Below are 25,832 nucleotides of genomic sequence, written 5' to 3'. Positions count from 1 at the left end.
CCTTCCATAAATTTATCTTTCTGTATATTATTTGCTTGCGTTAAAATCAGGAATGCAAGCTTTGTGTCAGTGGGTCAAAAGGTCACCTACATGTTGTTATTGCCTCTGTGAGTAGCTTTTAATCTTTTACTGGAATACTAATTTCTAACCCAACAGCAAGACAAGTGAATTACTATAGCAATTGTATGAAAAGAAGACAACTATTCCACTATCTAACAAAGGGAAAACATCACTGTCACAAAACTGTGAAAAATCAAAATAATGCAAGAAATAATTTTCCTGTTTTTCACTGCCTTGCTTATATTTGCAACAGAGTATAACTCATTACAGTAACAAACAGAAATGTACAGTGCTGTGGTTTTGTACAAGAAAAGGGCAACAGAAATAATACTATAATCCTATTGAGTGGAAAGGATGACTTTGTTTTGAAATTTTTCTATTACAAAAAGTTTAGGCTCAATGTAGGCTGTTAATATTTCTATTACTATTAGTTTTTTTTATCTTCTCTTTTTAATTGACCCAGTTCATTTAGATGTAAATATCACTTTGGATTGTTTGTGAGGCAAATAGTGCAACATTTTATTAATGCAAAGAAACCATTTTCAAATTGATTAGAATTGATTATTTCTAGTACCCAAATTGAATGAGATGGAAACAGTAAACAGCATAGATGAAGAGAAAATTGAGAGTTGTAAATATTTCTGTTTTATCATGTATCACCGGTAAGTAAACTTGTTTTTTTAAGGATGCTACCTGTAACCTGCCAATGTCCATTTAACTAGAACTACCAGGTATGCTACTGCCAGACAAGATAGACCCAATGGAAAATTAATACAACTGTTCTGGGTCCTTGAGCTGTGTATGCTACACAATCTGCATTTAGGATTGTTAGAATTAATGAAGTAGGAAAAGAATTCTGTTTGAGTCAGTGCATTATATGTATTGTAAAGCACAACATTTCCATTACATCTTATTTAGTATACACATAAGGAAAACATTGCGTCCAGCACAAAACACTGTGTGCAAAGTATAACTTCACCTATCTTGGTTAAGTGGAGAGAACATTACTTAAGATTAAACAGTTCTGTCTTGAGTCATAATTCATAGACTGGAAAAATTCCTACTCCAAAAATTGTCTTGCTTTACATTTAAGTTTACTCAATTATGTTTCTCATCAACACAATTACTAAAAATCTAGGAAGTCACTAGTTAAGGAAACATGAACCATCTATGCATATTTATAGGTATAGGGGCCTGATTTTCATTTATACTAAGACCTGTTTACATAACTCTGGGAATGTTACTGGACCTTAAAGGGAGTGTAAATGTAACTTACACCCACTTTGGTCTTTCTGCATTGTCAGGATGGGATAAAAGGGCCTTAGTGTAACTGAGAATCATGCCCATAAATCTTTACATTTTCAAACTTTTAAAAGTGGAATGGGACAGGAGAGTGGGGGGGCATAGAAGGATGGGTCTAAAGGGAGATCCAATGAGGTAGGGGAACATGCAGGGGATTAAGGGCAGAGCTTGGAGCTGGAGTAGGGCACGACTTGGATCAGATTCCAGTTATCCATATCTGTGAAGATTCCAGTTATCCATATCTGTGAAGACCAAAATCGTGGACAGCTTTATTTTATTTTCAGGTGGTTCCAAAAATGGAATTGCAATCAGCTAATGCATTGGGCCTGGGTAACTTCAGTCTCCTGAGACTGCAGTACTACCAGCTAGTGACCATTATTACTCAGCTTGTTCATTTGTGTGCAAGCTAGCATGCTGTTATTGTTACTTGTTTGCAGAGAGCCAATAGCATGCAAACATTTTGAAGAGCTTTATGAGATAAAACTATTCTCAAGTCTCATAAGGCCAACTTTGTCCCTACCTTCAGCCCCTCGGGTTTTAAACCACATACTGCTCATAAGATCAGAAAGTTGGGCCCAAGTTCTCGGTATCGAAGACCTTTCTGTCATTTTAGAGCAGCCTATGCTCTGTGACAGGTGACAGCAGGTAGCAGTTAAGTAAAGGGTTCCAGCATGGAGGAATACCTTATTATTTATTTTAGTGTCGAGCCTAATAGCTACAGTTATGGATTAGGATCCCATTGTGCTAGGTGTTGTACAAACAGAACAAAAGATGGTCCTTTACCCAAAGAGCCTACAATCTAAGTATAAGACAAGAGAATACACATGGGGGAGTCCAGACGGGGAGTACAAGGAGAAAATATTGCACAGCATGACCAGCAGTGGTCTCAGCGCTCCAACATTGTCAAGTTTTTTGTAGCAAAGGAGAGCTCTAGGGAGGAATCGGAAGGGGGACAATGAGGTTGGTTTGCCGATGTTTATGGGGAGCTTCTCCTAAGCACAAGGGGCAGCATGAGAGAAAGCACAAAGGTACATGTTAGAAAATTTAACAAGTGAGCAGCATAGGCTGGCATCATGGGCTGACTGGAGGTGTGATTGTCATCTTGATAGTGAATGAGAGATGATAGGGTGGGGAAAGTGAAGACAAGCAGCTTGTTTGATGTGATACAAAAGGGGGAGCCAGTGGAGGGATTCAAAGAGAGGGGTGACATGATCAAAGTGACAGGCTAGGAAAATGATCTTTGCAGCAGCAGTCTGAATGGACATGAGTAGGGCAAGTTGTATTTGTCAAGGCCAGTGAAAATGCACCAGTGATCAAGACGGGAGATGATGAAAGCTTGAACAAGTGATTTAGCTGTGTGGATGGATAGGAAAGGTAATATCTCAGATGTTTTACCTGTGGCAGGGGTGTGAGGATCTAGAGCGAGGTCCGAGTTGAAAATGATACCCAGGTTACAGGTCTGAGTAACTGACAGGATGGTGGTGTTGGCTACAGTAATTGAGAACGAAGATCGGGGGAAGGCTTGACAGAAAAAGTAATACTCTGTTTCAGCTATGCTGAGCTTGAGCTGAACACTAAGCATCCCCAAGGAGATATGAGAGACAAGCTGAGATTTTAGTTTGGATAGAAGAAGACAGCCTGGAGTAGAGAGGTAGATCTGTTAGTTTTCAGCATGCTGCTGGTAGTGGAATTTGTTTGCTGATTAGATTACCCAAAGATAAGGTATAGCGAAGAGAAGGGGACCAAAGAGCGTCCCTGGTGAATCTCTCCCTGCCCCCAAAAGATTTGAAGGGAGAATGGGGAGGATCCTCCAAAGCACACGCTGAAGGAGCCATTAGAGGTATTACAGGCGTACTTCTGACACCCTTCCCAACCTTGAGTAGTAAGTCCCTTACTGTGCAAGGAGTCCCAGTGAAACTGGGGATTAAGATACTAGTCCACACAAAAAAGCAGGGGGTCAGAATCAGGCCCTGGGAAAGCCTGAAGGGCGAACATGAGCAGGAGGAAACCCTGCCCTGGCGGTGAGCTGCGACCCCGGCCCCAGCCTAACCTGTGTCCCACAGTGTCCAATAGAAAACCCTTCTCTTTAACGCAACCGGAGAGCCCTGCTCTTCGAGCCGGGACCGCTACCTCGAAAAGCCTCAAGGGGGGATGTTAGCCCCTAACCCCTGCCTGTGCTCGCCCCCGCGCAGTCAGCCAGCACGCGGCTCTGGGTAGGGGCACCCGCTGCTAACGCGCAGCGCTCCCATTCCCTCCAAGGGGCCGGACCCCGGACCAGGCGGGGGTTGCTTTCCACCCCCTTGACCCGACCCTGCCGTCGCTTGCGGGCAAAGTGCGGCGACGGCCTTGCGCCTGGGCTGGGGCCAAGACGCGGAGGTGGGTGGTGCCTACGGGCCAGCTCCTCCCAGGCTCCCCGAGCTGCCTTCGGCACTGGGTGCCCCTTGGCTGTCACTCAGCCAAGCCCTGCGGCTGCTGCTACCGCCCTGCCCCGCATCCAGAGCCACCCCGAGCGGCTGCGGAGCCCCTGACGGCAGGCGCCCCGCGGGGCTGCAGGACGCGCTCGGATCATGCCGGCCGCCCTGCGCGGGCGAGGGGGCGGCTCCTACGAGCTCCTCCCTCCGCTCAGCCAGAAGGTAACCCGGCCCCGCTGGGTTGGCGAGGGGTCCCGGCCGCAGCCGCCGGGCGCGACTGGAGGGGCGGTTCCGTGGAGAGCCGGGCTGGGGACTGAGCCCCGCTCTGCCCGTGCAGCCCGGCAGGGATGGGGCGTGGCGGCAGGCAGCGGACAGGGGCGCTTGTGCTGGGGCCGCCTGGCCGGTGCTGGGCCCCCTGCGGTCGCTCCCCTGCCAGGCGTGTACAGCGCACAGACCCGCCGCTCCCGCTACCTGCACCAGGTCTGTGCCTGGCCCAGGCTAAAGTCACCTAATGGCTGGCTTGGTGGGGCTCGGTCCAGCGGTTTCCCCGGAGCAGTTCCATGCGATCACTGCTGGGGGCAGGATCCCGGGCTCCTTGGTCCCCTTGTTTTTTAATGGAAACCTGGTCGTTATATGAGGCAAAACCAGGGAGGGGCAGTGCGCGGAAGTAAAAAGGTCCTAATCAAGAGTTAAAGGATTTGGGGGGAGGAAGGTGATTGCGGGATAGGAACAATCTTCTGAGGGCTCTTTAAAATGTGGCGTTAGGTAAATATACCGTCTTGGAAATAGGGGTTAGGACTGTGTCAGGTCCCAGTGAGTCTCACATCCCCTTTCTTCTGGCCGTTGTTTATCCGAGGTATCTTGCACATCTTGCTCCCTTCACTCGGATAACTCCAAGTGAGTCTCACATCACCTTTCTTTGGGAGGCCTTGTAACATCCCTCCCCGGTTTACACCCTGCCCCCTAAAAAAAAAAACATGCTAGGAACCTTGCACTTCCTGCTTCCTCCACTTTGGTAAATCTTTCCTGCTATCACTCTTTTTAGGATTCTCCCTGTCCTATGCATTTTCTTTCCTCTCCTTTACATTCTCTTTTGTGCCTCCCTCAGGCTAGTATTAGAAGAAGTAAAATTTCATGAACAGACTGTAAACTGATTTCAGAGTAAGAGAAACCAACAAGAGGACGCTTCGTTTCTGTGCTTATCTTTCCCTTCCCATTCCTTTTCTGTGTTGTCTGTATAATTGTAAGCCTTTTCGGCAGAGATGGTCTCTCACTACATATTTGAACAGTGCCTAACACAATGGGACCTGAGTTGATATTTTAATATGAAAAAAAAAAAAAAAAACCCAGCAGTTTATGCTCTTAGATTAGAATTACAGTATCAGGGCCTGAGTGGTACACATGTAAAAGGATTTGCAGGCTGTAATTTGGATCAAAGTGAGAGACTGGTGTGAAATTAATGCATGTGTTATGGCCTAAAAAACATATTATAATACATTAAAATAATTTAAATTAAATTAAAAAAATAAGCAATACCTGTTGGCTGCCAAATTGTAAAGAAAACCAAACCACTGGCATGATGTAAGTCACTGGATAAGCACCTGCAACCAGAGTTTGTGAAGCTAACCAGCTTTTGACAGCAGTTGCTTTTTTTTTTTTTCGGGGGCAAAGAGTACATTTTCCTTATTTCACTTTAATCAACCTGTTAAGTTCAATGACTAGTTCACTTAAAAAGTTAAGAAACCAACTGGGAAAATGGAAGGCCTGTTTTCCTCTTCCAGTCTTTGAATAAAAACTAAATGCATGAGGATGAGATCTAGTGGTTCTAAAATCTGGAAGGATATGGTCAGTTCAATTCACTGACTACAGATACTACTTTGATTGTTTAAGAAATCATTTAGTTTTAAATGGCAAGCATGTTTTGATAAACTGTGATAAACTTTTTTCTTATTTATTCAGCACAGTTAAGGTAATTTTATTTAACAACTGAAACATTTTAAATGGTGTTTTTGTGCATTTCTGATTAAATTTGAATTTCCAGCTTGACACAAGGCACATACGGAAAAAAAATTAAACATCATCCAGTAAAAAAAAAAAAAAGGCATCACTCACCAGTTTATCAAATAATAAATGAAATATTTAAGAATCTAAATAAAAATAAATTAAATTATATAATTGCTCAGATAAATGTGTATAGATATAGTGTGTCCTCCTGGTTAACAAAAAGAAGCTCCAAATTTAGTGTAAAGGCTATATTTAGTTGCAAATCAACATGTTTTAATGGTTAATGAGAAGCAATCTTTCTTTAGGAAAATAACTAAAAAATACAAATGCAAAACAAGATTAAAATCAGTTATTTAAATGAAGATTTCTTTCTTGCTGATTTAAATTATGATTAAAATCTATGATTTAAGTCAATCTACCTTGATGATGACACTGTATCATTAGTGTTATGGTAACATCTGCACTCAAAATATGTCCTGTATCCTTAGTAAAAAGTGCTGTTGCCTCTGGATAAAATATTTTTAGAAATTTTCAATTGAGCAATGATTTTCTTGATTGGACTGCAACTTTGGAGACTCAGTCAACCCCATTAAGGGTCTGTATGTACTACAAATTAAAAATTAGCAAAGAAACATTTTCTTAATCATCAACATCATCATCAGAAAGTGCCTTCACTTCAGATTTCCCTCTGCTCATTCTCCAAATTGGAAAATTTCCCTAATTTTAAAAATTCAAAACAAGTAATAGGACTTAAAAGGTATCTTGTTGCTCAGTCACCATATCACTTGGCTCATTGAAGAGCACCTCCATGAGCTAGGAATGGGAAACCAGTCTATGTAACAAGATGGTAAAGCTGTATAATAAAACTGAACAAAAATCAGATTTTTTTAATAACTAGTAGTGAAAGTAATACCAAATATTATTATAACTGCAAAAATAGTGATTCCCATTGTTTTGAGGCTTTAATACAGTGAAAAATACTAAAATAGGAAAATGTGCTTCTAAAAGCAGAAAGATTGGCAGGGGAACTCTGGAACAGGTGTAATATCTAAAAGTACTTTTAGATTGATTAGATTTCAGATTAATGCTTTTAAATAGGGTCAGTGTCAGAAAGTGAAAATGTGAGTGACTAGTCTGAGACAGTGCTGTAAACTTGTCCTGACATACACCCTTTGAATTAATGGGGAGGCAAGGGATGAACATCCATTCACAGATTTTAATCATAATTTAAATCAGCAAGAAAGAAATCTTCATTTAAGTAACTGATTTTAATCTTGTTTTGCATTTGTATTTTTTAGTTATTTTCCTAAAGAAAGGTTGCTTCTCATTGGTTGGTAACCATTAAAACATGTTGATTTGCAACTAAATATAGCCTTTACACTAAATTTGGAGCTTCTTTTTGTTCACCAGGAGGACACACTATATCTGTACACATTTACCTGAGCAATTATATAATTTAATTTCTTTCTAGTTAGATTCTTAAATATTTCATTTATTATTTGATAAACTGGTGAGTGATGCCTTTTTTTTACTAGATGATGTTTAATTTATTTTCCCCTGATAGTTCAGTTGGCCAAATAGTAAGGCAACAATTTTTAGTTTTAGAAATTTTAAGGTAGTTTTACTTATGTTAGGCCTGATTCACTGTTGCTGTAGTTGTTTACATCAGTGCAAAGTGGGTAAAAAACCACTACCAGATCAATGTAAAATGGTAGCATTTTACATCCACTTTCCACTGGAGATGAGTTGTGCCCCTTGAATCAAGTAGCCTTAAACCTCTCTCTCATTCCATGTGTCTTCTGTGTTAAAGAGAGGAGGGAGATAGGTGTTGCACTTGATCATGACGAGCAGATAATCATAGCAATAAATTCTAGTATTTAGGTCTAGGTTTTCTGTGTTACCTAGAAAATATAGGTTATGTCACTGGAATATTAAATATGAAGAAAATTTATTTTTAGTTACAACTTTGTGTACTGGACTTGGAGTTTATTATCTGAGATATATAAATTTAACTCACATTAACATTGATCCAGGGGAGAATGGATCTCCTAATGCTTAAGTTTCTAAGGAAAAATGTGAAGTACAGATTCATTTTCCTCTGCCCTTCAAATAACATGAATTGTGTTTGGTTTATTTTTATTAATAGAAATGCAGTCCTGAAGAAAATGCTTCCTTCTTCAGTAAGATAACATATTCCTGGTATAGCAGGTGAGAATTAAAGTTATTTATTAGTGCTTATGCTCAGTTGGTTTAGGCACAAGTCATACATGCATTCCATCCCTTTGTGCAACCTTGCATTTTAATCCAGAATGAGTGTGCTATTAAAACGGTGTTCTAAAGCCACAGTTTGCAATTCCTACAAGTCACTTCGTAACAGTTACTTCCTAATGTACTGGTCCTGTAGTTCTAGGCACATATTAATGTTTTAGGTTGCCTGATTCTTACTAATAACAAACAGATAATGTTTAGCACTTTAATTAACAATTATAAAGTGCTCTAAGTCAGTGGGAGCTATGCACAAGATCCCCTTTATTAGAAAATACACATGTATGTTTCCCAGTGTTGTGTGTGGTAATACAATTACCAGAGTAAATATTTTGGTGTGACCTACAGAAAATTAGTCAAGTAACCCTGTTAATCAGTTATGACTAATTTCCTGTGTATTCTTCTTTAATGTATGTTCTCTCCTTCCCTCCAAGTCATGTGTCATTCTAAACAAGTGATTAAAAAAACCCTCTCCATACGAAGGTATGCTATACCTAAGGAGAACGGAAAGCTCAGCTACTTCAGGTTGGACTGCCTATTGTCATTTAACATTCTGTAGGATATTTCAAGCAATTTCACATTTTGTCTCCTGACCATTACTCATTATTAGCACTTCTTCTACATCACGTGCTTAGTCTGGAAATACTGTCGGTCAAAATAAACAGTGAGGCACGTAAGTGTATAGTGTAAGCCTATAGTCCTGAGAGAGAAAAATATTAAAAATATTATTAAAGTCAGTTTACAAGTAACAGCTGTTTTTTGCTTTGTTCTACATTACTATTGTAATATTCTTAAACTTTAGTATCTGATTCTTTTTGCTTAGCCTAATTTCAAGCTTTCACATTATATGGTGAAAACCTAACTCCATTAAAGTTAGAGTTTTGTCATTGATTTCAGTGGACCCAGGATTTAATCCATGGTCTTGAATACAGTAGTGTTGCAAGTTAAAGTTTCCAGTTCTCACACAATTTGCATAAAATTTAGAACTCATCACTTTTATTACAGACATTAACTTATGAATATTAAGTTCACAACTTTCTTCAAAAATAGAAAGGTTCAAATTTTGTTTAAGGTTTTGATTTTCTTGTCTGTCTGTGCAAAACTTGGTGATGGAAAAGGTTATCCATGTGCTCTGTATACACGCATATATGCTATAATCTCCTTGAGGAAGCTCCTTAGGATTTCTGTAACATAAATACTGCACAACTTGTTGCAATCAATATTATTTAAACTTAAGTGTCCTTATTGGAGAGCTCTAAAAGACTTATTTAAAATGTTGTTTTATTAGATAACGTTCTAAATAAATCGTGTATTACTCTCCAGTAAAGTGTAGTTGCAGCCTTCTTGGTCCCAGGATATTAGAGAGACAAGGTGGGCATAGATGACTTGTGCCTCCCCATACTGGTGGGGCACAATCTAAAGGGGAGGACACATGACCGCCCACATGTCTCCTCTGCCCAGTGACTTCCCACCCTGCGCCCAGTCCAGGGCTGACACCGTCTCCCTTACACCAGGTTATCTTTTCTCCCTACATCTCCCCACCAGCATATTCAGCTGCTCTCTCTGGCAGCCAGGTGGGGAGTGGGATGGAGCCATTTTTGCCAGAGAGAGCCTGGCTGGGAGGCAGTGGCAGCCTACACCCTGCCCTGACTCCGCTGCCAGGGACAGGAGCCGAACATGCCGGGAGGTACAGGGGGGGTTCTGGCTCACTCGGCCCCTGTCCCTGGCATCAGGGCCTGGGTGGGGGGCAGCCCGCTGTCACCCCAGCTGCCAGGGACCATCCAAGCAAGCTGGAGCCCCCTCTCCACCCCTGGCATGTTTCCAGCTCACTTGGCCCTGCTCCTGCTGAAGCCCCAAGCCCCGGCAGGTGTGCCCTATGGGGCTGAAGCCCCAACATCCCTCTCCTCACTGGGCAGAAGCCCCTACGCCACCACCCTGCTGCAAAGAAGAGGTCCAGAGCTTCCCCTTTCCCCCCTCCCCTTCCTCGCCCCCCCGCCTCCTCCCCCTGGGCCTGGTAGGTGGAGAATGGGATGGGGGGGTGTGGAGGTCTCCGAGAGCCGCACTTTAACTGTAAAAGAACCGCATGCGGCTCGTGAGCCACAGTTGGGCCACCCCGTAATAAGCCATAAATCCAGCGTGTCTGATCAGTCCATTATTTTTTGTGCCTAGCAGAGTAATGAAGCTCCCAGGCTCATCTTTTGAAAGTGTTGTGGAGCTTTCCTTTAAGGATGGGAACTGAGAGGTCAGATATCGCTTTGTGAAAAGTGTTCATCCAGAGGTGGTGATTTTGTCTTTTATCATTTTCCTGTGTTAGTTCATTTGAGAGTGTAGTGATTGTCTGGTTTCACCCACATAGTTGTTGTTGGGGCATTTAGTGCACTGGATGAGGTACACTGCATGTTGTGATAGGGATGTGAAGGATCCCGGGATCTTGAAAGGGGTGTTGTGGGGGGTGTTGATCATTGTAGCAGTGGAGCTATGTCTGTAGGTTTTGCATCTGCTGTTCTGGCAACATCTGGTGCTGCTTTGAGTTGGTGTGTCCTGGTCTGTGGGGAGTTTGCTTTTGATGATGAGCTTGGAGAGGTTGGGGGTTTATCTGAAAGCCAGAAGTGGGGGCTTTCAGGAAAGATTTCTTTCAGGATGGGATCCCCATCAAGTATGGGTTGTAGTTGTTTGATGATAGACTATCTGGGTTCCAGTGTGGGGTGATATGTGATGACTAGGGGTGTGTAATCCGAGGGGGTTTTATTTCTGTATTGAAGCAGGTTCTTTCAGGGTATTTGGGTGGCCTGTTCCATGATGCGATCTACTTCTCTGGTGCAGTGTCCTTGTTTGGCAGAGGCGATTTTAAGTGTGTTAAATGTATATCAGTAACTTTCTCCTGTGAGCATATTCTGTGGTGTCTGAGTGCCTAGCTGTAGATAACAGATTTATTGGTGTGTTTGGGGTGATTACTGGATCTATGAGGGTGGGTGTGATGGTCTGTGGGTTTCTTTTATATGATTATCTGAATGGTTCCATTGTTTAAGATGGTGTTCAGGAAGTTGATTCTAGTGTGAGAGTGTTCCAGAGAGTGTGGAAAGCTATAAGGGAGTTTAAGCTGTTTGTCTGTATCTGTTCCACCTTGCAATTTTGCTGTGATGCTAGGAGTTCCTTTCCCAGACCTGAAGAAGAGCTCTGTGTGGCTCAAAAGCTTGTCTCTGACTAACAGAAGTTGGTCCAATAAAAGATATTGCCTCGCCCACCTTGTCTCTCCAGTAAAGGACACTTAGGGATTAAGTAATATGAGGCTTCTGCAGTCTGAACTGGGAAATCTCAAACTGATTATTATATAACTAACTCATAACATTTCATCATGCTTCCAGAATGAGATTAAGGCAATCTGGGGCTTTAGGCACAACCCACATTGGGCCTTTCAGTGGACTCCTCTGTCTTTTGGGGGAGCACCAGGATTCAGAATTGAGACCAATGGGGCAGTTCACTGCTTGTAGAGGTATTGTTTCAGGTTCTCTCCTGAGTCAGACAGGTACCATTATACTCAGGTCACATTTTAAAATTTTCTTTGAATCCCTGAGGTCTAGAAACTTTTTTTTTTTTTTTTTTTGCAAAATGAATGGTGAAATTCTGATCTTACTACCTGACTCCAGGGGTTGGGACTCTAAGCAATGACTCATGTATGCCTTAATCTTGCCATGTTGGGACCCTGGTAGACCTATGCAGTGACATCTGGTTGTTTCATATCTGTTGCTTTCCAAACTTTTGGAACTTTCTTAAAAAATTAATTGACTTTGACATCAGCATTAATTTTTGCAGATTTGGTTGCTCTGCTCCCTCCCAAAACCTACAGGTTCCTTTCATTGTTCTTGTGGGGGGATTCCTGTGGGTTCAGAGTGATTATGACCATTATTTACACCCATTTCAGCTCTTCTGTTTCTAACAGCAAAGGGTATAATATGGCCCCAAATTTAAACAAATCAAGATCTATTATAAGCTTATTGTAGACTTATACTAAAACCCAATTTCTGTTTGTCCCTGTGTACCCTGGTTAAGGATGAGTCACCGCAGGGTGGAATCCTTTTATAAAGAAAAACAGACTCCAATGTGAAACTGCAGAACTGGAATTAATTTGCAAACTGGACACCATCAAATTAGGCCTGAATAAAGACTAGCAGTGGTTGGGTCATTACAAAACCTAATTTTCCCCTGTACTAATTTCCCCCTACTGTTACTCACACCTTCTTGTCAACTGTTTGAAATGGGCCACTCTCATTACCACTACAAAAGTGATTTTTCCTCCCTTGGTATCTTACTGTTAATGGAATTGTCTCGTTAGACTGACCTCCCACTTGGTAAGGCAACTCCCATACTTTCATGTGCTGTGTATTTATACCTGCTATTGTATTTTCCACTCTGTGCATCTGATGAAGTGGGTTCTAGCCCACAAAAGCTTATACCCAAATAAATTTGTTAGTCTCTAAGGTGCCACAAGGACTCCGCGTTGTATTTTCTGTGTAGATTATCATAATAAGTGGACAGTCACTAACCAGATTTGCTGTTGAAATAAGTAGAAATTTTTATGCTCCTTAACTTCATAACTACAGGTGATTGCTGAAGTGCAGGTTTTCCTCATTGAGGGTGTTCAGGTCTGGGGATTTTGGATTGGGCCCTTGTCTACTATAACTATAGTTTCAGTATAGTCAAGTTGACTGTAGGTGGGTTCCACAATTTTGCCTTTTATATTATACATTATTTATTATTGTGAATGTAGAGCTCATTTATAAGTATTATATTATGTGTATAAAGCTTCTCAGTTAGGATTCCTGTTTGATTTGGCTGCTTTGTGTTTCTTGTAATAGTTCACTTGTTAAAGTATGTATTTTCCTTTCAGAATAATAACTTTAGGCTACAAGAAACCATTGGAAAGAGAGGACCTGTTTGAACTGAATGAAAGTGACTCTCCATATACTGTATGTCCCAACTTTGAAAAGCATTGGAGGAAGGAACTCTTAAAGGCAACAAAAGGATTAAAGGTAACGGTGATAGCAATAAATAACATCACTAACCCTTACCTTTTTCTAAATTTATATTAGGCATCCTGAAAAATCCTTGTCAAAACTTAATTAAATTCTTGCAATGATTTATATCAGATATCTTCACAGCACCCCATAGATTTCCATATAGTCTGCCCTCCCTTGATGGGTGCACTAGTTCAGAATGCCAGACAAAAGTGCTTCAGTGTATGTGTTTAGCTCCCATTAGCCATGGTAATGAGTCTTGCTCTAAGCCAGTGGTTTTCAACCTGTGGTCTGCGGGTCCCTGGAGGTCCGCAGACTGTGTCAAAGGGGTCCGTGAAAGATGACTATGAAAATAAAATGTTTCAGCTCCCAGAAAAGGCATTCTGTTGTTCTGATCAATCAAAAGTATGTGAATACCCCCACCAACAGATCAAAGCCCAGAAGTGGTGTCGTTACCATATATGCCCACAGTTCAGCGCCCTTTCTCAAGCTGCATTAACTGCCGTGCTGAGCACATGCAACATTTATAGTTGAACTCTGTTCAATCAATTTTCAGTCTGACTTCTATGGTAAGGGTCCGTGGACTACAGCTTGAATTTCCAAAGGGGTCCACACCTCCATTTGAAATTTAGGGGTCCACAAATGAAAAAAGGTTGACAATCGCTGCTCTAAGCAAAAAGCAATTGTCTAAGGTTCTGGCAACACTTGTGCACCATTGCAAGCACTGGTATGTGTAGATGCCCGGTGTATTACAACCATAAGTAAGATTCTGCAGTGTAGAGCAGGCTCCAGTGTAATGTTTTAATGAAATTTCCTGGGGGGTTGTTTTATGGTAGGTGTTTGTGGGTTTTTTGTTTATTTTTGAAGTTTCACATTATGGATTTATACTGCAGGAATGCCATAACCTTAGGAAGTCTATATGAAGAGCCTCTGTCCTGAGAGTCTTAGGAGCATACAGTGCTCACCATTCCCAATAAGGCAGACAAACTTTTCTTGATGGCCAGTCAAGATCAGATCATCAGGGGACTCTGGCTTCTGCATGATATGGTCGGCAGGGTGTTGAGGTCTGGCAGCTCTGATCTTGGGGCTGTGCCCCAGTGTTATGTTCCAAAAGGCTTCAGACCTTACAGGGCCATTTCTTTTCTGGATGCAACGTTTCTAACCCCAGCTGATTTGTGGAAAGTATCTCTCTGCCTTCACCCCCTCACTCTTGTAATACCCAAGAAGGGTAGGTTTGTTTTTGCTCAGACTTTATAAGAATATTCATTTTTGATTAGAGACTTAACTTGGAAAATTTCAGTGTGCCAGGTTAAGATTTAGAAAGCTATTTAGCAACTGACATCACACCATTAGAATAGAAATTCTTAGGCAACCTTAAATATAACAAAAAGAAAAGGAGTACTTGTGGCACCTTAGAGACAAATAAATTTATTTGAGCATAAGCTTTCGTGAGCTACAGCTCACTTCATCGGAATGCATCCGATGAAGTGAGTTGTAGCTCACGAAAGCTTACGCTCAAATAAATTTTGTTTGTGTCTCAGGTGCCACAAGTACTCCTTTTCTTTTTGCGAATACAGACTAACACGGCTGCTACTCTGAAACCTGTTAAATATAGCAGTTGCTACAATTCCCACTGGAAAGCAAAAAGATACACTGAAAAGCCACTTACTTATCTAGATCTATATACAGTACAAAAGGCTTTCTCCAACACGTCTAACAGATTTTTGGACGTTCCAACTATCATTTTTTGAGGAAGACTTTTTCTGTTGATGGCCTACCCATGGTAATAAATTGCCTTTTTGTGATACTGAAGGATGATTGCAGAACCCTTATTCCCCCTTTCGTAAAGGATTACTAGATAGTCTAAATTCTTTCTGCACAGAAATATTTCTATCCCTCCCCCTCACTGAGTTGGAAGAAGTATGCTCCACAGCACTATAGGTGTGCCCATTGCTGTAGCTTGACACTCTTTGTTGACACTCTGCATTTTTGTGTTAAAATCTTTGTCTTTATTGTTTGTGTCTCTTTTTTGTAAATTGACAGGCTCCTTGTGACAAAGGGGTGATATCAGAGAAAGCAAGTTTCCAGAAACCATCTCTGCTTTACCCTCTATGGCAAACGTTTAGATTTTTATTGATTAAAGTTGCCATTCTGAAAGTTGCAGCTGATATTCTGGCCTTCATGAGTCCACAGATAATGAAGTAAGTTTTTTTTTTTTTTTTTTTTAAATGTACTCCATTTTGTGTTCAGGACAGCAATAATAATAAAGCTAAACAATTCCCAATATCAAGAAATTTAGTTCTGCTAACACAACTTTTCAGTGGCTAGGTTTATTAGAGCAAAGGTCTCTGTAACTTAAAATTATCCACATATTACATATTTTTATAAGATTTTTGAGGGATTAACAAACTTCCTCTAAGGATGTTTTAATGCCAGTTTGTGACCAACATAAACAAAAGATACTTCCGATATTTACAGACTGAGAAGTTAGGTCATTAAGAAATGAGTCTCTGACTGAATTCCACTCAGCCCATGTCCTAGCAGATTGCACGCAGCCGTTCACATGAAGTTATTGAAATGCAAATATTGATAGTCACCATTTGACAGTTCTAGTTTGAATTTGTAATTTTCTTCATGCATATTTTCTTAAATATTTGGCTGATTGTTTATTACATCTGTAGAACTAAATAGCATTCTATCAATACTACCAATTAGGGAGCTCCTTCCTGCCTTGCATTGATATAATATCGTAGTACAGGAGCTAATAAGGCAAAAAAAATGTGGATTAGTTATGAATTATGAACCCTATTGATAGCAGAGATGCATTTCTCTCTTTGCAGTGTTACATGGCTGAATATGATGTTGCTATTGATATTGAAATATCAGATGTTGTTACTATATTAAAGAAAACAATGAAATATTTAAAAGTGTATGTGTTGGGGGGAAGCTTGAGTTACAAAAGCTAAAAAAAAAATAAAAAATCACGGTGCAAATTATCCCTTTCCACACAACGGGGGAAGGAAGAAAGTAAGGAAATACAAATACACTCAAAGTGGTTCATCTACTGAGAGTTGGGGCAAATGTTTCCCTTTCCTAGAAACACAAGGTAGAAACCACCAGAAAAGAGAGTGGCTCATGGAGTTATCCAAATTTTCCCCCTGAGCTCAGGGCTGTCAACCTGTATCTCTGAAGCATTATTGTATTACAGAAAACTAGTACATGTCTTATTAAAAAATGCAGAGGATTGTGGGGAGGAAGAGGAAATGAAGGAAACCTTTTAGTCACCAAAGTATGTTTTAAAAATGTACATCCGGTACGTAGCAGCTTCGCGCATCATGTGTCAAAAGGAGGCTCATGAGTCTTTCCTCAAACAAATCAGATGTCAAGAATTAGAGCATTCAAAAACCAGTTGGAGAACACTTCAGTCTCTCTGGTCACTCGATTACAGACCTAAAAATGGCAATTCTTCAACAAAAAAACTTCAAAAACAGACTCCAATGAGAGACTGCTGAATTGGAATTAATTTGCGAACTGGATACAATTAACTTAGGTTTGAATAAAGACTGGGAGTGGATGGATCATTACACAAAGTAAAACTATTTCCCCATGTTTATTCCACACCGCACACCGCTGTTCCTCAGACGTTCTTGTCCACTACTGGAAATGGCCCACCTTGATTATCACTCCAAAAGGTTACCACCACCACCACCACCCCCCCCCCCCCCCCGCTGACAAGAGCTCACCTTACCTGATCACTCTCATTACAGTGTGTATGGTAACACCCTTTGTTTCATATTCTCTGTGTATATTAATCTCCCCACTGTATTTTCCACTGCATGCATCCAATGAAGTGAGCTGTAGCTCACGAAAGTTTATGCTCAAATAAATTTGTTAGTCTCTAAGGTGCCACAAGTACTCCTTTTCTTTTTGAGGATACAGACTAACATGGCTGCTACTCTGAAACCTGTCATAAGGTCTTGACTCTGAAGTAGATTTCAGGTCAGCTGTGTAAACAGCCCCTATATGACTTAATCAGAGCAGATACAATTACTCCATAAACAGTACTTTACTTCTTCGCATGATTAACTGTAAGTGCTCCCTAATAATGTATTTGCTCAAGCTAAGGAATCATATTTTTAAAATTTCATAATTCAGGTTATATACCAAGTTGTGGTATGAAGTCATTGGTAACTTTTTTTTAAAAAATGCTTGAAGTGAAAATGCTGTGACCATCATAGAACTGCTATGTAATGATCTAAGAATACGGAGATGTAGCAATTTTATGAATGCTGTATGTGACCTGGGCAGTGAGGTAAAGTTACTGTGTAACTAGTATGGATTTATTTGAATTTCCTTAAATGTCAGAATTGATTTAACTTACATTGGAGGTAGTGGAATGTTTATTATATGCTTAAAATGTTAAAATTCAGCATGGTCTGTGCATGAAGGCAACACAATGGCTGTCCAGACAAGAACGTCCAGGCACTTGAAAGACAATGAGGCAAAATGTTACCCTCAATGATCCTGTGTCCTATTTACAACAAACTGCAAACCAGTTACAAAGTCCTTCTCTGGAGAGGAAGTGAGGGTTAATTGTCAGGTGCTGCCCAAGGGGAGAGAGGCTGACAGTGACAGAGACTTTGAGGAGGAATCTGAAAGAGTTGGATCTTTCCCCATATCCATGGAGTGCTAAGCTTTAGGGACAGACAGGCAAGAGTGTAGACTGGCTTTTTTTTTTTTTTTTTTTTTTTTTATGATTACATTTCAGAGAAAAAATCTATTGTTCTAATAAATAATACTCCACTTTAAAAAAGCTGTCTGGTTGCAACTGTCATTATTCTTGGAAGGAACAGAATTGTAGGGTCTGGACATACGTCAGACCTGCTGAGTCAGTCTAGGGTGGCCATGTGTCTGGCTTTCGACCAGAAAGTCTGGTAGAAAAGGGAACCTGACAGTGTCTGGTCACATCTACTGACTGGACAGCCAAAGTCCAGTTATTGCAGGAGGGGGAGGTGGGGTGTCACTGGGTCATTGCCCGCGCCAGCCCTTACTCAGCTGGGGCGGCCCCCTATCTGCATCAGGCAGCTGCAGCTCCCAGCCCTGGCTTCACAGGCAAGTCCCTCCTGACCTGGGTGGCGGGGAGTGGGGGTGAAAAGCATCGAGTGACTGGGGGAGGGGGAAAAGAGGAGTGGGGGTGGGACATCAGGGGAAAAGGTGGGGCAGGGCTTTGGGGGGAAGAGGCGGGGTGAGGGAGGTTCTGACACTCCTGCTGGAGTGTTCAGTTTTTAAATATTACCAAGGTGGCAATCCTAAGGTAATCATGGTTGATACACAAGGGACTGCAGCACAGTGCCTGGTCTGAGAGTGGGAGAATTGTGTGATTCATCCTAAGAGGCAGGCAACTGCTAGGGACTTGAGAGGGAGTGTATTTAGAGGAGGATCAGAGGGGCAGTTAGCCCAGGAACTGTGACAAATGCAAAGCCCATCTGTGCAATCTGTGTTTAAGAATTTCAAAATTTAGAATCTGAATCAAGAACTAAAAACAAATGAAATGCAGAGCTAATTGAAGGCTGATTCTCAGACTAACTCAAAAGGTACATATTAAGTGTTAGCTTAAATTCAGAGTCAAAACTCTGAATTTCCAGGCTTTTGTTGCTTAGATGTAGATTTTTCTCGTTTGCTGGAGCAGCTTGAACAAAAAAGAAAAACCTACGTCTCAGCCACAAAAGCGTGGAAGTTCAGTGAAATTATAATAACTACAATTCAGGTTTAATTGAAGATTGAAAATGACTCTGCCAAGGGAGAGGAGGAAGTGATTTTTATCAATAAAGGGAAGGTGGTTAACATGGTTGTTCACCTGGTTGGTTGTCAGAGAATTTATGAACATAAGTGATTAGTGTTAACCTTTAGACTGTTGCAGCTTTCACCCTCAGCTATGGAACAATTTTTGCTAAAAATAAACCTCGCTGAGACCTACATCTGCAATTGTCTGAAGGAAATGTTAGAATGACACTGTCAACTACTCTACATTGTTTATTACACTCACTTGTTAGTAGTAGTCTATTTTCAGGCTAGTAACAAAACTTAATTTTAACTTCTGATATTTTTTTTTACCCTTTTCATTTGGCAAATACTGATTTTTTTTATTCTTTATTTCTAACAAAAAATGATAGACGTTTTTTAACCACCCTGTATTTGTGCTTCATTACCAGTGAAATCAGCAGCAACGTCCCCCTCTGTGGCATTTGAGAATTGTTTCAAAGGTAGCAAAGTAGCACACAGATGAATACTCTCTCTTGCCCCCCCTCCCCACATTTTGAATATCTTGGTTCTCCACTGTCTTGCACGTTTTAGACTCATTTTGGCCTGTGCAAAGTGGATGTAATAACTACACAGATTGTAGCTGTATCCGTTTTACCGAACCCGTTTGCCAGATGCATATTGTTGATTAATGCACATATTTTAAAACTTTGTATTCCTTCATTTGCAGGGAAATGATAACTTTGTATGAAAATCACTCTGATTTACGCTGGAAGGGATACGGCTATGCCATTGCTCTTCTTGTCGTGGTAGTCTTGCAGACACTTGTCCATCAGTTATACCAGCGTTTCAATATGCTCACCTCTGTCAAAATTAAGACTGCTGCTGTTGGCCTGATATACAGAAAGGTAACTGCTTCTTCTAACATTACCTGCTAATCTCCAAAAAGGGCAAATGTCTCCCTTTTTGAAAGACAAAAGAAGTGCTACAAAAACAAAGATGTTGTAGATTGATGAAAATATTAATAAAGGTGCCTGAACTATAACTGTAGCACTAGCAACAGCTGAAGTTAAAGTTGCATGTTTCCATTCTAAGAGTCTCATCTTACAACTAAATGGGGGAAGCTCTGCATCAGTGCAGAATCCGTGGAGATATAGGGGTCTGCCAGGGTAGGGCAAGTTGCGGGATTGGGAGCTACCCCCTTTTTCACTTGCTTACTGTTCTCTGAAACTCACTTTTTTTTTTTTTTTAAACCGGAAAGTTTCCAGCCTTGGTCTGTGTGTAAAGGCGGAGGGCTGTGCATATATGTGTGTGTGTAAGTTTGAACAAAAATGATTCATCCATTTTTGAGCAAAAAGAAGGCTGAATTCCCCTCCCTCCCTAGCCTTTTTAAAAAATAAAAACTACTTACGCAACCTTTCCTTGAATTGCTCTAGCATTGAAGTGGTGGGAGCAGAAAGTTGAAATTTTGGCCAGGAAATCTCCTCTCTAGGGGAGAAAAGTTGAGATCTTCAGCATTTCAGTGAAAATTGGATTTGATTTGGCACAGCAGTGCTACTCTGAAAGTTGCAGTATGCACAATAGTTTAGGAACTGTTGTGTTTTTTTAAAAGTAACTTTCACCTGATGTTTTAGATGAACTCTGTAAATGTGTGCATAGCTAATACATGTAGTAGGCCCTGTCTCATTCAGCGCAAGGAAGCTTAGGTGCTAATAAAGCTCAAGAACTTTTCTGGAGGGAGAGAAGATATCTCTATAGCTGGTCTATGTGGAGTTTGTGAGCTACAAAGTATTTACTGTACTGTACTGCACAGCAAATGAGGCAAAGATGCTTTCTTTTTTACCCCATCTTTTAAATTTACTGTGTAATGAATGAGGCAGGACTGTGCATGGGTTGCTACGCAGTGCATCTTATACTTACTGTGCACAATCTGAAGGATGCAAGGGCTGAAGCAATTCACTGTATCTATTTAATGTGTCCAAAAGACAACCTCCTCTTTCAGGAGACTCAAACTAGCCTCAAACATTAGGTGAGATTCCGTGCTGCACCCCTAAGACAGCCTGTAACTGTCTTCCTTGGTTCCTGCACTGGGGGGTATTCTCTCTTGGCCTCATATAGGGCTTGTAAAACCCCTTTACCCCACTCTGGCCCCTTTAGCTCATATGCGGGGGCCAAAGCGGTGCTGGGAATCTCACCCATTGAGTGCAATTTAGCTGTTACTTTATTATGCCTAAGACAGGTCTTTGAAAACACCTTTAAAATAAAGTACATATTTAAGAAAGGTAGTTCATTTTGTAACCGTACACGTTGGTTTCTTGCTATTGTTGCAGGCTTTAAGCTTAGCTAATTCTTCACGGAGAAAATATACAACTGGTGACATTGTTAACTTGATGTCAGCAGATGCTCAACAACTTATGGAACTGACTGTAAACCTCAACCTTCTATGGTCAGCACCTTTTCAGATCCTGATGGCTATAGTCTTTCTCTGGCAAGAACTGGGCCCATCAGTGCTAGCAGGTGTTGCAGTGCTCGTTTTGGTTATACCTATAAATGCTTTTGTTGCTGCAAAAGTGAAACGGCTGAGGGTAAGAAATCTAAATGTAAATGCTGGAAACAGTTGTGGTGTTACAATGAAGAGCTGATTTTTAAAGAAGAATGTAAAACTAATGTAGGCACAAAATAACCAGATTCCTTTGTTGGAGGGGGAGCTTTTGGTATATCATCTATCAATATTTAGATCACTAAACTTTATCTATAAACAAAAAACAATAAACCGAAGAGATTTTGTGTATCTGTAGAAGTGTTATAGGCCATAATCCTACAAACACTTATGCATGTGCTTAACTTTATACACAAGTCATCCTGTTCAACTCACTGCAAATTTCTGGCAATAGTTAGGATTTCTGGTTTTAGGACAAAACTGACTAAAATACCAACAAAATAGTAAGGTGTGTTTTCAGGGGCTTATTATTAAATAAAATGGAAGTCAAAAATCCAAAGGCCCAAATCCTACAACTGCTGCACCCATGTGGAGTACTAAATAGCGTGATCAGATGTCCCGATTTTATAGGGATAGTCCCAATATTCAGGGCTTTGTCTTATGTAGGCACCTATTTCCCCCCACCCTTTTCCCTGATTTTTCACACTTGCTATCTAGTCCCCGAAGCAGATATTGAGTCAGCAACTGATTTGGGCCTATATCTTTTCCCTGTTCACAGTTTTCGTTTGGGGGTGAAGAAGGAAAAGAAAATAGGACAGGTAGCCCATACGTTTTTGGGTGTTAATCCCCAGGGAGCATAGGATGTTGACATAGGTGTTACATGGCTTCCCTTCTGTCAGTAAAGAGCAGGTCTTAAAAAAAAAAAAATCATATGCCTAAAGATAAACACCACAAACCAGACACTCTGCTTACAGTGTGAAATACTGACCAGAAGAGTTAGTCACAGAAGTGAGTGTGCCAGTAATTCAATACATTTAAATTAATAATACACATTTGATTTAGGCCCTAAATCTAGGTTTAATTAACAAAAAAGCTTTTACAAACCTTTCCATGATTGCTATAATTAATTTAAGTGGGGATTGGGAAGTGGAATAAGTGACCTTCCTCAGCAGAGATGAAATGATCTGGCCATGATCTGTAGTAAAAGGTGCAGGAGGTAATTCTGGGGAAAGATATCTTTGTGAGGATCCTCTCAGAGATTTCACTTTCATGCTCTGACTCACACCATCCCATTGAAGTGTGTGTGTGTGTGGGGGGGCAGATTAGCCCCCCAATACTCAGAAAAGGCTGCACGACCCACTCTGAAACCTGCCTCCACAACCCCTCTCTCTGGCTTCCTGATACCGCAGCTCCATTGGCACCCTTTTATCATGGACTTCCCTTGGCCACAGCTGCCCATGATCCACAGAAAGAATAAAAACAGCCCAAACTATTATCTTTTACAAGGAAACTTTACAGGGCTATAAGGGAAGCTATTTGTATTCCCCAGCATACCCTGTTTCTAGCTGCTTATGCAGTGAGGGCCATGGACCTGTGGAGAGGTCTGGTCTATGTGTCTGTGAAAACAGTGCCACAGAAGCAGCTGACCTCCACCAGGAGGAAGGGGAGGGCAGATTTTTACACAGAAGTTCCCCTCACCATACAGATCTTGTCAGTGATGTGAAGGGAGAAGGAGAAAAGTGAGGGCGAGTGCAGTGATCTTGGCCACTGTTTGCAACCCAAAGTGTTCTGCCTAAGTATCCTAATAACCAGAGTGTGAAAGATGCTAAGTGAAACTGACTAGCATGTTTTCATTGTGCAAATTGAGTGAAATGCACAAATTAAATCTAGCATAAGTAGTAAGAAGAGAGGATTTTTTTAAAAATTCAGTTTTTAGTCATCAAAGATGTTGTCAGTAACAGAGGAAAGGAATTTCTTTTTCAAAATATGCTCTTTAACCTAAGTATTCCTTCACATCTCACAAATCAGACTGGGCCAAATTCTGTTTGCTTTTGTCACAGAAATAGTTTCAGCAGTTTTTTGTCACAGAAATAGTTTCTGCAGGGACTACTTACATGTGGTAGGTGAGCAGGATTTGACTCCTTGTGAGTGACTATTAAAGTAAAATCAATTTGCAAATGGTTACTACTCCATGGAAAAATATAATGAATAATCTATTCAAGACTTTAAGGAATCAACATCACAATTTTTTTTATAAATCATAATTTAGATGTTTAAGCATTTTTAAGATTAATCTATTTTGTAATTCTAGAACACTGAGAACTGAAACTCTAATTAGGAAGCTTTTAATTAGAATCTAAGAAATGCAGTTATTACTGTAATCATGCTGCAGGAAGTATTACAAAAAAATCAAGATGATATTTTTTAAAGAAAAAGTGCTATTAGAGAGGACATACCAGTCCTTTTATCATATGATGATAAAATGATATACATGTCAGATACCAAATGTGAAGTACATTTGATAATGTAACGTGTACAGTACAAGAATTTTTTTCCAAGAGAGTCAATAATAGAGTACAGAGTAACAGCTGTGTTAGTCTGTATTCGCAAAAAGAAAAGGAGTACTTGTGGCACCTTAGAGACTAACCAATTTATTTGAGTATAAGCTTTCGTGAGCTACAGCTCACTTCATCGGATGCATACTGTGGAAAGTGTAGAAGATCTTTTTATACACACAAAGCATGAAAAATACCTCCCCCCACCCCACTCTCCTGCTGGTAATAGCTTATCTAAAGTGATCACTCTCCTTACAATGTGTGTGATAATCAAGGTGGGCCATTTCCAGCACAAATCCAGGGAGACTGCTGAAATTCAGAGAGACTGCTGAATTGGAATTCATTTGCAAATTGGATACAATTAACTTAGGCTTGAATAGAGACTGGGAGTGGCTAAGTCATTATGCAAGGTAACCTATTTCCCCTTGTTTTTTCCTACCCCTCCCCCCCCCTCCCCCCAGAGGTTCTTGTTAAACCCTGGATTTGTGCTGGAAATGGCCCACCTTGATTATCATACACATTGTAAGGAGAGTGGTCACTTTAGATAAGCTATTACCAGCAGGAAAGTGGGGTGGGGGGAGGTATTTTTTCATGCTTTGTGTGTATAAAAAGATCTTCTACACTTTCCACAGTATGCATCCGATGAAGTGAGCTGTAGCTCACGAAAGCTTATACTCAAATAAATTGGTTAGTCTCTAAGGTGCCACAAGTACTCCTTTTCTTTTTGCGAATAATGGAGTAGTAGCTGTGTTCACTGTCTGAAGTACACAAAGTATGTTTGAATCTCTGATATTTTTTAAAAAATTGTAGGCATTGCTCTCTCTTTTTTAAACTAGAAAAGCCAAATGAAGAATACAGATCAACGAGTGAAACTACTAAATGAAATCTTGCATGGAATAAAGGTAATACCAGTAGCTAATGAGTTTCATTGCTCTCCCTAATAAAGATGAACGACTATGTTATTCAGAAAACTAGGGTTTTGTCACTGAACCTTTCGACTGATAATGTAGGAAAGAAGAATTTAGGGGAAAATATATTCTGTTATATAACTACTTAAAGTGGATTTTTAAAGCATTATTAAAATAAGAGATGTGATTATAAAATATAGATTACCCATGATATTTTGATCATGTTCTCTTGTTTTATTTTTTAATCAGCACAGATAGTTTGTCATTAGATGGTTGGAAATCTTCACTAAACTTCACTTTTCTTGAAGAACAAAATTGAGTTTTTCAAATTTGTTCTTGTTTCTGAAAATCTATTTGTCATTTATGCTTCTTCAATATTTAAATATTGAAGTAGCCAGTACTTCAAATTATTCACAGTTCATTCTGCATTTTTCTGAAGTTTTGTGTATTTCTAACCACAGACATTGGTGCTGCTATAAAATGTATATAATACTTTCTTTAAGATGTTGCTTCTTGGTTGCAAGTAAGATAGAAAATATTTTCATCATGAAAGTGCTAGTATGATGGATTGGTAGCTATTTGCCAATACAAAGCTTGAAACCTCTCCTTCCTTGGGCATTTTGTGTTCTTTTCATTCATAATACCACCTTATATAGTATCTTTCATGTAGATGGATCCTAAGAGTTTCTTTCCAGATTCTATGGGCACACTTGCTCCAATTAAACTACTCACATAGCTAAAGGGTTAGGCCCTATTTGTATATGTAATTCTTCTGTCTGGTGTTCTGGACAATAGTAAAGGATGTTTTCAGGTGTCCTTAGGAGTTCCTTTGGCCACACTTTAAATTTACTTCCTTATCAGATAACAGTATTGTCTGGACACACCACCTGGAGATGATCAGTCTTACATGCTGTGCACCAGAAAAATGAAATAAGTGTGTAGCTTACCAAGCTGATTTTTTCCCACATCAGAAAGTGATAGAAGAGGGTTACAATGAAGTCAGATGGTGGCACCTCTGTGAATAAATTTAATAAACTAAAATGTACATGGGGTGAATGCTGATAGTAGTAACCTGGAATAATAAGTAATCCACCAAAACAGGAGCACAGTGA

At 40.3% G+C, this 25,832-nt stretch overlaps 1 protein-coding gene across 4 annotated transcripts in view; it reads left to right on the top strand.

Annotated features, from left to right (window-relative positions):
- Positions 1–3,773: 3,773 nt before the first annotated feature.
- The window catches only part of LOC102935239 (multidrug resistance-associated protein 1), a 54,026-nt gene continuing 31,967 nt past the window's right edge, over positions 3,774–25,832 (top strand). Inside the window, exons 1-7 of one of the 4 annotated variants that reach the window (XM_027825214.3) lie at positions 3,774–3,995; positions 7,924–7,985; positions 12,931–13,072; positions 15,101–15,258; positions 19,548–19,725; positions 21,148–21,402; positions 24,649–24,714. In XM_027825214.3, coding sequence (XP_027681015.2) covers positions 3,930–3,995; positions 7,924–7,985; positions 12,931–13,072; positions 15,101–15,258; positions 19,548–19,725; positions 21,148–21,402; positions 24,649–24,714 — 927 coding nt within the window. In that variant the 5' untranslated portion in view covers positions 3,774–3,929. Of the gene's footprint in view, positions 4,254–7,923; positions 7,986–12,930; positions 13,073–15,100; positions 15,259–19,547; positions 19,726–21,147; positions 21,403–24,648; positions 24,715–25,832 lie in introns of all 4 variants that reach the window. The other 3 variants (XR_006287989.1, XM_027825216.3, XM_043538353.1) reach the window with 3 other exon arrangements.

Source organism: Chelonia mydas, chromosome 1 (genome assembly GCF_015237465.2).
Source record: "Chelonia mydas isolate rCheMyd1 chromosome 1, rCheMyd1.pri.v2, whole genome shotgun sequence".
NCBI classification, from domain to species: Eukaryota; Metazoa; Chordata; order Testudines; family Cheloniidae; genus Chelonia; species Chelonia mydas.
This window is presented reverse-complemented; position numbering and strand designations above follow the sequence as displayed.